This window comes from Austrofundulus limnaeus, unplaced genomic scaffold (assembly GCF_001266775.1).
Source record: "Austrofundulus limnaeus strain Quisiro unplaced genomic scaffold, Austrofundulus_limnaeus-1.0 Scaffold19, whole genome shotgun sequence".
Lineage (NCBI taxonomy): Eukaryota > Metazoa > Chordata > Actinopteri > Cyprinodontiformes > Rivulidae > Austrofundulus > Austrofundulus limnaeus.
This window is the reverse complement of record NW_013952421.1, coordinates 611,587-623,165: the sequence shown is the minus strand read 5'-3', so window position 1 is coordinate 623,165 and position 11,579 is coordinate 611,587. Positions and strand designations below refer to the sequence as shown.

Below are 11,579 nucleotides of genomic sequence, written 5' to 3'. Positions count from 1 at the left end.
ATGCTGATTGACGTCCCCATGGCATTACAGAGCATGACTCAGCAAGTTTATGGGTGTCCACACACACACACACACCCACACACACACACACACACAGGTCTGGTTTCTACACCCCCGTGGGGACCATGTATTGACTTCCATTCATTTTTTTGGAAATTTTCTAGCCTAACCCTGACCATTTACCCTAAAATTAACCTCACAGGTACCTACCTGACCCTAAAACGAACCTAAACTCAATTCACACCTTGGTCCTAAACCCAACCCCCCACCCGTAATTTGCATTTGGACCCGTGGGTCCAAAATGATTGGGCATTGGTCCCCACGGTGCACGTTTGATCCCCACAAGGCTGCTTTTTTTGGGGAAAAATTGTCCCCACGGTGTAGGAAAAACAAGGCCACACATAGACACACACTCCTGCCAGAACTCCTTAAACTTTTTGTCCCCATCAGATCCCCACCGTTTCACAACCACCTTTTCTCTCTCTCTCTGTCTTTTTTCTGGTTGCAGGAGGATACTTGAGTTTCTCTCCTCGTTTGGCTGCAGCTTGCCTTATCAGTCTGTGTTCGTTAACTCTGGGACACTTTATTTCTCTCCTCAGCGTCCAGAAAACTGTTTTTTAAAACTTATATCTAGCTGGTATTCCTTCAACACTTTTATAAATCTCAGGTAAACAAAACATAAATCCCTCTTGTGTGACTCGCTTGTGTCTGACTTTCCCGCTAATTGTTTTGGAGTTCGTCTTGTTGTGGCTGTTTTTTTGTGCAGCCTGGCCCCTCGGTATGCACATGGGTCCCCGTCCCAAATCCCATTAAATCTCCCTCACCTCTGTCTCACCTCCTGCTGCTGAGAGGAATTACCTCACTCTGCTGCAAGGACCTTTTTCTCACATTCATTACTTCCAAAGACACAGGTGGACTTTTCATTGTCTGCTGCCCTTCACCTTGTCATACATCAACTTCTTATTTAATAAAATCTCACAGAAAAAGTAGAAAAACTCAAACAAAAACCACACATTTCATTTGTTCATTTGTCTAAAACTTAATCCAAGTGAAACAATAAACAAAGGATCCTTTACACACTATAAAATGCTGCTTCCTGAAATATTTAAACATAATTTAAACTTTTTTGATTAAATGTAACTAAAGACAGTTTTTCAACTGATTCTTCATTTGTTTTGGTTTGGACGAATAAAAGATCAAGACTTGGTTTTGTCTAAAACCTAATAAGCAATATGTAGTTAAAGATTATTAAAACAGTGTTGTGCTTTTATTAATAAAGACTTGATTTTATCTATTTAGTGACTTTAATTACTAGAGAAATAAAAACACAAATAAAAATGTATAACATTGCTTAAATGCACATTGCCTGCTGCTTTTCATCCTGCCTTTTTTAAACTGAATCATCTCGTACTGAGAAGGAATGGATGTAAAAATGTTTTACAACATCGTATACTTTCACTCTCAGAGAATGTGTTGTAAATGACTTTCAGCTGTGACCACATCCAATTTTATCCCGATATTTGCAAAATTGACCGATCTAGGGCCATTTTTGTGTTTGCTAATGTTGCTAATAGCGTCCCTTTTAAACAGAACTAACTCCAGAAGTTAATCACCCATAGACGCGCATCCATCGACTACTTCCTGTGAGTTTCATTCACATCAGTTCACCGATTATCAAGATATTTTGCTAACAGACAAACAAGGTTGATTCCAACAGTTACTGCCATTTATTTAAGTAAAATGTTTCATAATTTTTAGCACTCAAAGCTCATGTGTTAGAGCTGATGCTCAGCTACTACCACTCCTAATATTATTATAACATCTGTAAAACTGGCTGTGTTATCAGCATTTTAATGATTTGTAAAGTGACTTTGCGTGACTCCAAACTTTAATTAGTTGGAGATGTGCACCTCGTGTTTATTTCTTGTAGGTTTCATTAAAATTCATCCAGTGGTTCATGTGATGTCTTGGTAACAGATACAGAAAGTTTGTGGTGGTTTAATAATTTCCTGTTTCACACAGACTTGTTTGTTTGTTTGTTTGTTTGTTTGTTTGTTTGTTTGTTTGTTTGTTTGTACCCATATTTCTGCCTTTTCTTAATTAGCACAATATTCAAAACTTTGATCAACAAGTTTGCATAAAACCAAACGAGCATCATCAATGAAAGCGGTCCAACAGAGCCGCAGTAATAAAGGTTTGGGTTACCTGTCTCTGTGAGCCCTCTGCGCTGTCAGAGCCCGGGCCTGGACCTTCAGAGGCAGGAGGCCCAGCAGCAGGCACAGCCACACCAGAGGGGGGGCACACATGGTGATGGAGGCGACCCGAAAGATTAAAACTCTACAAATGTTAAGAGGTGAAACTAAAAGGTCCAGGACGTCTAATGTTGGCTCTGAATGGTGGAAAATCTCTAAAAGGCGAAGGACGGCATCATCAGGTGCTCCGTTTGCTCCTGAACCCACTCTGAAACCCTGACTGGAGCGCACACTGGGAGCAGCTGGACTTTTCTCATTTATAAAGTCCTGCTGACGGAGGAGGAGGAGGAGGAGGAGGAGGAAGGCTTATTCTCTGCCCTTCTCAACAACCTAACCTCCAAGAAACTCACGAGTTAATTAAACCTCGACAGTCCACTCGTTTAATCTTCGGTTTAGAACTAAACCATATCTTGTTGTTTTGGGTGTTTTTCCGTGTGAGGTAACAAAGTTTACAGGTGACTTTTTAGGATTATTTTCCTCATGGTGAACTCATGGTTCCCAGAAGGAGATTAATTCACTGACATAGGCTGCTGAAGCCATCATTTACACAGCAAAGTCCCAATTAAAGCCTCCTGCTTTCACTCATATTTTTCACACAACAAAGCCTTCATCATGTAGATCTAAGGATGAGGAGCTGAAAGTGTTGACGTAGGCTTCGACATGGTGTCTTATTCATGTCTGAAGACTAACTAAACTACCCTTCTTGACCTCCTTTTTCCTCTTTTAAAGGGAGACAAACTTCTTTTAATTGTGGCAAAAAATGTTTTGGGTGAACTTCTCATTTTTTACATTGCAGCTTTTAAATTACTATGACTTGACAATGAATTTGTCACTACTTTGTTTAATTTGAACTGTTTTCTTGTTCTTTTTATTCTGTGTTTTACAATAACTACTTCTGATTCTTTTAATTCATTCATAATCAAAACATTCAGCTCATTCAGGAGATGGTGGGATGGCTTTATTTTTGTCTGTTTCTTTTATACTTTTCAAACTATTTTACTTTTTTGACAATATTTTCCTTGTAGAAATACATGGAAATCTCTTCAATTCTTTCAAAAATATCTTTGGAATTTGCTTCAACAAACTTGTTTTATCATCGGTTGTTTTTAGCTTTTAGCTACCATTCTGCTACTTTTGGTTGGTTTTAGCCTATAGACAGCCTTTTGATACTTTTAGCTAGTTTTTTTTTTCCAATTTTTAGCTCTTAGCTATCCTTTATCAGTGTGCATTGCCAATGCAATGCACACTATTGTGATTCGTTTCCCATCCAAGTCATCTCCACTTTGCCATGCTTCTCCTCCTGCATACTTTGTCCTAGAGCTGCCATTGTAATTTATATCTGTAAAGCCCCTGCGCCAAATGATGGCTATGCCTTTTGGTGCCTGTAAAACTTATAGTTTTTGAAATATTAATGTTTAATAAATTATAATGACAGTCAATGGAGCCTTGTATTGGTCCAATACTGCCCCCAGCTGTACTCAACTTGGTACTGCACCGTAGTTTTTTATATTTATTCTCAATAGTTCAGTGTTTACAATACTAATATGATTGTATGTTGATGTTTTACTATATCATTATCTTAATACTGCTCTATTGTTGTAATATYWTGCAKTTTWGTGTCAATAATTGTATTGGCAATGTGGCCTYKTTCTGCACACATACAAACCAACCCCTGCCACCACCTTCTACCACAGCTCCATTGTTCTAATGGTCTATGTCATGGACTTTCATGTGAGACATCAGGGTTTAAAACCCAGCTAAGGCAACTTTAACAAAAAATCTCTTCAAATTTCATATTGTCACACAATTACCTTAAGTACAAACACCTGCTGACGTGAYAGGCACAAGCTGKTATAGAAAACACATTTGAGCTTGGTCAAAGTTCATTCTGAAAGTCCAATGCTCCTGCCTACATTGTCCTACAGCTGCCATTGTAATTTCTATCTGTAAAGGTCCTGTGCCAAATGATTGCAATGCCATTTGGTACCTGTACAACTTGTAGTTTTTGAAATATTAACGTTGAAACTTTATTCCAAATTCATAAAATGAGAGTCAATGGGGCCTTGTAATGGTCCAATACTGCCCCCAGCTGTACTCAACTTGGTACTGCACCGTAGTTTTTTATATTTATTCTCAATAGTTCAGTGTTTACAATACTAATATGATTGTATGTTGATGTTTTACTATATCATTATCTTAATACTGCTCTATTGTTGTAATATTATGCATTTTTGTGTCAATAATTGTATTGGCAATGTGGCCTTTTTCTGCACACATACAAACCAACCCCTGCCACCACCTTCTACCACAGCTCCATTGTTCTAATGGTCTATGTCATGGACTTTCATGTGAGACATCAGGGTTTAAAACCCAGCTAAGGCAACTTTAACAAAAAATCTCTTCAAATTTCATATTGTCACACAATTACCTTAAGTACAAACACCTGCTGACGTGACAGGCACAAGCTGTTATAGAAAACACAATTGAACTTGGTCAAAGTTCCTTCTGCAAGTCCAATGCTGCAGGCAAAGCCATGCAATGACATGCTACATGGCAATGCACACTTGTTTTTACATTGTAAAAACCCAGGTCTAGTTACTTTTTGCCTTTAGCTAGCTTTTAATGTTTGTATTTAACTACTACTTTTGGCTAATATTTAGCTATTTTTAGATTTTGGGCAACATTAGCTACTTTTAACCTTTATCCTTTTGTTGCTTTTAGCTTTCAGCTAGCCCCTTGAAGCTTTTAGCTAACCTTTTGCTAGTTTTAGCATTTGCTACTTTAAATTTGTAGTTAGATACCCTTTATTTTACTTTTTTCTATCTAGCCTTTTCAACTTTTATCTAGCTTTTTGATTTGTTTAGCTAGCATTTTTGCACCTTTTAGCTCGTATTCTGCTTCTTTTAGCTTTAACAAATCAGTTTCAGTTTCTTCAGCGCTCAGTATTAACTGTTTTTCACAATAAACAAATAAATAAAGTAATTCTCCAGCCACATTCCAGACCAGCACCAATAACTTATAACCACATCTTATTCCTGCAGTTTGGAAAATGATTCAAAACTAAAATTATAGTTGACAAAAATCAACCTGGATTTAAAATAAGCTACTAAATATGAGCCTTGTAAAATGCTACTGAAGTCTGGAGAAACTCAAAATAAAAGCCTGTCAAGCTTTAAAATGTGTGGATGATTGCAGGAAAATGGCCTGAAACTGATTTTCCATAACAAGGTCACACTAAAACTAAAATATGAAAATATGACACCCTCTTAATATAAACATTACTTTATATTACGAGTCTATCTGAACAGAGTCAAAGCTGTCTGTCTGTGCACTTTCATTTCTTTTTTTTAAATGCTTCCCTCTCAGGGATAAACAAACCTTTATTACATTCATAAAGTGAACGGACAAAGCTGACATTTGAACAGGTCTCCTTAAAACTAGAAAAATCAAATCACCCCTACACCCAGCAGTTTTAGCTGACTGTGCAGCCACTTTGCTTTATTCAAACTCAAACTTTTTGGAATCAAAAAGGAAGATCTGCAGACATCAGGACAAATTTCTCCTCCTGCTCTGGTGTCGACTAAAAATAATGAAAAGTCAGAGGATTCACTGATGATCGTGTTCTCATTTTATCTTGAAAGAGAACTTTCCTCTGAGGAGGAAGACACAGAATCTGAACCTAATTAAATGACTCATCTGTATGAGGAGGTGGCTTCAGCTCTTAATTAAAGGTGTGTGTGTGTGTGTGTGTGTGTGTGTGTGTGTGTGTGTGTGTGTGTGTGTGTGACTCAGCAGTTTGCAGAATTACAGTCTAAGCTCAGTTTGCAGCTCAGCTCAGTCCAACAGGTGCATTAACACATCTTTAGTCCTCTCAAAGAACAAACCTCTGAGTGTGTGTGAGTGAGACTGTGTGTATTTTCAAACCATCCAGATTTATTTTCTCTCCATCTGAGCCTTTAGCAGAGAGAGAGAAAAATGTAGTTTCAATTTCATTCATTGTGTTTCAACCTAAAATTAGATTAGAAACTTAACATCCTGGAAGTATAATCTCTGGAACCACCGGCAATTAACTTTCATTTTTCATCTTATCCCTTTTATTTAAGGCTGATTTTGTTCTGTAAGTTAAAAAAAATCCAGCTGTTCACATTAAATTCAAACTAAAGGTGTATTTATATTGTACTGAAGCCAAGATGTCTTTACATCAGAAACAAACTAAATTATTATTGACAGAAAAAGGCAGTTGGTTTAAGTAAAATAATAGTTCTGCAAACATACTTGATTTGGTGGTTTTCTCTCATTATCAGTGAGGATCTCTTCTCTGCAGTTTACAGGGTTTTTTTGATGCCTCTCTGTGTTTCTCCAATCACTTTATATTGGTGTTTTTGAAAATAATATATTTAGCAAAATAATTTTAACAGACACACAAAAAATAACCCAGGTGAAACAGGAAGTGACATTAAAGGGTAATTCACTTTGTTAATTGAAGCCATATTTAACTGTTCATCAGCCTCTGATGGTGACTCACAATAATCTAAAGAAACATCAGATTCTTCTCTGTCTGCTGTCAACCATTAAAACAATGCTTTATGTGCTGTTATTCCCCTTTGACATCACTTCCTGTTGCTGCACATGCACGTTAACTGCAGTTTGATTTATTTATTTATTGCAATTCACGATTGTTACCATTCTAAAAAGGCATTCATGTTTATTACAAAGATTTTATGTCACAGGCACTTTAAGAAACAATAGAAACAGATTATTCACCCAAAGTGGTGAGAACTTTAAAAAACCGTCCTCGTCAGTTTGTGTGAGACCTGCCGAACAGGGACTTGTGACTCAAAAATAGTATCAGAATAATTACAATTTAGCAAATTTTACAGGTATTGAAATAAAATTTGGATCTGGTAGTAGCAGAGTGTTGTCCCCAACACTTACGCAGAGGACAGACTGCCAGTTATGTCTTTTAGTGAAACATCTCATGAACCAATGGACAGAACTTTATTGAAATAAAAATCAATTTACAGCTAACCCAATTCAAGATGGACAATCACAAAATGCCTACGACACAGTGAAATTTACAGTTATTGAGCTTATTTTGGCGTGGTGCTCATCACGTACCGTGCAGTCAACACTGGTACTTCAGGACCAGGATCCTGCACATTTTTAGTCATTTCCCTGCTTTCAGCAGGTCTTAAAGTTCTGCAGAAGCATGTTAATCCCTCATTAATTCAAATCAGGAGTGTCAAAGCAAGAAAACATTGTAAAAAAAATCCAGGATAGTGGCCCTCGAGGACCCGGACGGGACACCACTGCATTATTGGAAACTTAAACTCTGATTTAAACTCGTCATATTCCATTTTGATTGATAGCCCTGAAATTATATTGCAGCAATTTTAACTAAAGCAATTAAATACACACAAAAACAGTTTTTTTGCTATTGTTTCAATGCAAATAAAACAAGAATAAAAAAAGCATTAACATTACCACCAGGTGGTGCCACTGTCAAACCAAGGAATTTCTGCTCGAATCAAACAAAAGTCATATGTCACAAGTGTTTCTTTGTTTACAAGATAAACATTTTTTGTTCAATATATCTTTTTACAGTATTTGCATTTATTCAGAATAACAGAATGGCACCGGCTGTTTAGCCAAGAAATCTCCAAAGGAAACATTTTTATTATCACAAATAAAGGAAGACATGGACTGAGCAAAAGAAAAATGCACAATTATGTTAAAAAACAAACAGAATATTTGGTTTAGGATTTTAAAAAAATGATATTTAAAACAAATAATGCATAAATGCAAGATTGTGGAATTAAGTTTCACCTGGAGCGGTGAAAAAGCAAGCTGCAACGAATAAATAGGAGCGAGATGAGGATCCTCAGATTATAAAATCCGTGTTTGCGCGTAGAATTATTTCCTGCCGCTCCAGAGCAGCGATGAGGTTCTGCAGAGGCGCGGTGTCCTCAGGATCCAGAAGTGCGTGCTGCTGGCAGAAGAGCGTGAAGTGCGTGAAAAGTGTGTTGAGGTGCGGGTGCAGGCCAAGCGCCAGCGTCTCACTGTAGTGAGACCAGTAAATGTGGGCCAGAGTCCTGAACAAGAGCAAGAAGACCTTCTGGACCACGAAGACGAAGCCTGTTGGGAACGCTGCACCTGAAGAGGGAGGAGAGGAAAGCTTGAACCTGGAACCAGACCAGGGGCCAGTCGTGATCGGGGGAGTTGTGGTTTACCTGCTTTTGTGGGGAACACGTCTTCGTCAGTCAGCAGGTCATGAATGTAGGACATGGCGTAGTCGACGTAAAGCGGAGCGGAGCACTTCAGCTTCCTACCGTGGTCGTCGATCCAGACGTAAACCCTGAAACAGCAAAGGCTTGATAAAGACAACAGTCTGAAGGAAACGAAAGTTATATTTAGATTTTTTTCCAGACAATATAATTATAAACGTTGTCTGTACCTCTGCAACTTATTTGAAGTGAATCCAATTAAAGATGGCATCAAAGCTAAAAAGTCTCTTCTTTTTTTTCTTGCACAAACCCTGTCATGTTTGTTTAATCTTTTTGTTTTCCACTTCTATGATCAGTGTTCTCCTCCCAGTGAGGTTTAAACTGAAACCATGGCAGAACGAGAAGTTTAGGTCAAAGGTTTTAAAACAAAATGTAGAACAAAGAATGAAAAGATCCAACTAAAGGATGAAAGGTGCCATGGCTTTGTTTCTGTTAAGTTTCAGTCAAGCTGTCACCCTGAACTTTGACCTTCTGCCATCTGACCTCCTTCCTGGTCCATTCACAGCTTCATCGGTTCTGTAAAAACCCTTTGTTTCACTCAGACCTCTGCTCCCCAAAATAGGAGGAGTTGTTGAAAACGGGAAGTAGCAAATCATTGTCCACAAATCCTGCCTTTGGAAGGGTTGAAATCACAGAACATCATAAAATATTACTAAACATGGAGTTCAGGCTGCAATATAGAATAAACAAATGTTTTGTTACCAAAAGAATATCTGTAAAAATGCCTCAGCTTACATTTCTTCTTGTTTAAAATACAGACTAATTTTTCCCAAAGTGGGGAAATAAAACAAAAAAAAGGAGATAACCAACTAGTTGTGTGAATGTTTATCAAGTTTTCACACCGATATGATTAATTTTTTTCTTATTTTTTCAATATGCAACTTGCTCTACAGTTTCTGTTCTATTTCAACAATTCATACATCAAAATGTTCAGCTCATTTATGCCATGAGTGCTATGATTTTTGATATTTCAGCAACTAGTACATTTTCAACTATTTGATGTTTTGGCCACTTTAAATCTTTTTTATCAACAAAATATTTATAAATCTTATCTTTTTTACCTTTTACTCTGGTTCTGCTTCTTTGTGCCAATTTCAGCCTCCTTCAGCTTCTTTTTTATGGCTAATTTTGGCTTTTTCTGCTATTTCAGCTGTCTTTCTGCTCTTTTGTAATATTCTTCTGCTAATTTCAACCTTTTTGTGATTCTTTTCGCTTTTGTATGCTAATTTAAACAGTTTTGTGCTTTTTAAGCAACATTTCCATCTGATTTTAGCTAATTTTTAGCTCTTTTCTAACATCACCTTTTCAGCTTCTTACTGCTTAATTCAGCAAACACATGCCCTTTCTGCTTCTTTGTGCTAATTTCAGCTACTTTTGGGTTGTGTGTGCTACTATTTTCAGCTCGTTTCAGCTTTTTTAGCTATTTTATCACAAATTTAAACTTTTCTTTGTACTTCTTTTCTCGTCTTTCTGCTAATGTGAGCTTTTTTGCTGTCCTTTTGCCGTCTGTCGGCTAAATCCAGCTTGTTTCTATTTTTAGCTACATTTCTCTCTGGTTAGCTTTTGACACATTTTTGCTATTTTTTAAACAGATTTTTCACCTTTTTTTCCCCTTTCAGTGAACATCAGGTGTTCAAACTGAACTCACACTAACAGTTTTGTTATTAAACATTTTCAGCTTCTTCTGCAGCTTTCTGACACTGCATTTTCTTTTTGTTCTCATTTTTACAAGACTGAGCCAAATACTGATGTACAGGTGAGATGCTATGAAAAAAAAGAGAATTATGGGTGAAGTTGTTTTATTTTAAAGCATGCTCTCTAACGTACGTGTTGCCCGGTCCACAGGCGGTTGGGCAGCTGCTGGGGGTGCAGAACTCGGACAGCGCGCTGGAGAACAAGTTTATGTGCTTGAAAAAGGCCACGGCTGAAAGAGATCAACAGGACAAGTGTTGCAGTGTCTGCAGTTTCTTTTCGTGTCTGGAAAGGGAAGATAAGAGAGCGGACAACAGCGTTAAAGGCAGACCATCTGTCAATCCTTACTGTTGCTGGCGAGCCACTCTGCCTTGTCGACGCCAGGCGGCAGTTTGGTGAGGAGAAACATGTCTGTGTTGGTGATCATCTGGCACACATTTTGCTGCTGCAGATACGGCAGCTCTTCCTGCTTGTTGTTATTGATTCCCCTTGGGAAGACAATTCAGAGTTAATGAAGCAGGAGCAGGAAGAGAGAAGCTATAAAAAGTGGAAAAATAACAAGCTAATGGATTAATTATTTCTGCTGCAATCCGTAGATTACACGCTGAATTATCTGCCTTCAACTTCAGTGGCCAGTAGAGAAAAATATATAAGCTCTGCAGGAACAGAAGGGCTGGATGTCCAATAAATCCAGCAGTGAATACAGGGAAGCTACTGAAGCAGACTGCTGCAGGGGTTCACTGGTGCAAAGGCCTGAAGGGACGTGTATCTTTCCTGCATCACTTCCCAGGCTGAGCCTCACTATCAGCAGCACGGGAAGGTGCGACGCTGGGAATGCTCCATGCAAACACCAACGTGAGCTGGAGAGGCAGACTTTGCAACATGATTTGACTTTATTTAAAACAGGAAGCTGCTCTGACAAAGAGCGCTTTAGTCGGTCTACAAGGCTATTTATACGAATCACCCTTTGCTGACGGTGAAGGCAGAACAATGTTTTTGTCCACGTCTGCGTTTTAGAAAAATCTCTAAAGTCACTGGATAAATTATAATAACTTTTCCAGAATAATTAATGGATTGACATCCAGACAGAGTTGTAAAGTGATTAAGTACAAATACGTTACTGTTCTTCAGTAGAATTTTTGGTGTCTGTACTTTACTTGAGTAATTATTTTTCAGCCTACTTTTTACTTCTGCTCCTTACATTTTTAAAAAAGGTAAGTAGTAGAAAGTTGTTACTTTTATTTCATTTTTGCTTGTTTTCATTCCAGATTATTTTTGTAAAAAATATCCATTTAAATTATGCCTCCTAGATAGAGTGAATTTAACTGTGGTTGAATGAGAAGTATAAATA

The 11,579-nt window shown here is 37.8% G+C and overlaps 2 protein-coding genes across 2 annotated transcripts in view; both read right to left on the bottom strand.

Moving 5' to 3' along the window:
* The window catches only part of adm2b (adrenomedullin 2b), a 7,251-nt gene extending 4,188 nt beyond the window's left edge, over positions 1-3,063 (bottom strand). The window contains exon 1 of the mRNA XM_014003481.1: positions 2,206-3,063. Within this exon, the coding sequence (XP_013858935.1) occupies positions 2,206-2,306 (101 nt within the window). The 5' untranslated portion in view covers positions 2,307-3,063. The remainder of the gene's footprint in view (positions 1-2,205) is intronic.
* A 3,835-nt stretch (positions 3,064-6,898) lies between these two features.
* Positions 6,899-11,579, bottom strand: part of LOC106514294 (MOB kinase activator 2) — an 8,244-nt gene continuing 3,563 nt past the window's right edge. Inside the window, exons 2-5 of the mRNA XM_014003480.1 lie at positions 10,577-10,716; positions 10,364-10,460; positions 8,483-8,607; positions 6,899-8,405 (exon numbers count right to left, since the gene is read on the bottom strand). Of these exons, the coding sequence (XP_013858934.1) occupies positions 8,134-8,405; positions 8,483-8,607; positions 10,364-10,460; positions 10,577-10,716 (634 nt within the window). The 3' untranslated portion in view covers positions 6,899-8,133. The remainder of the gene's footprint in view (positions 8,406-8,482; positions 8,608-10,363; positions 10,461-10,576; positions 10,717-11,579) is intronic.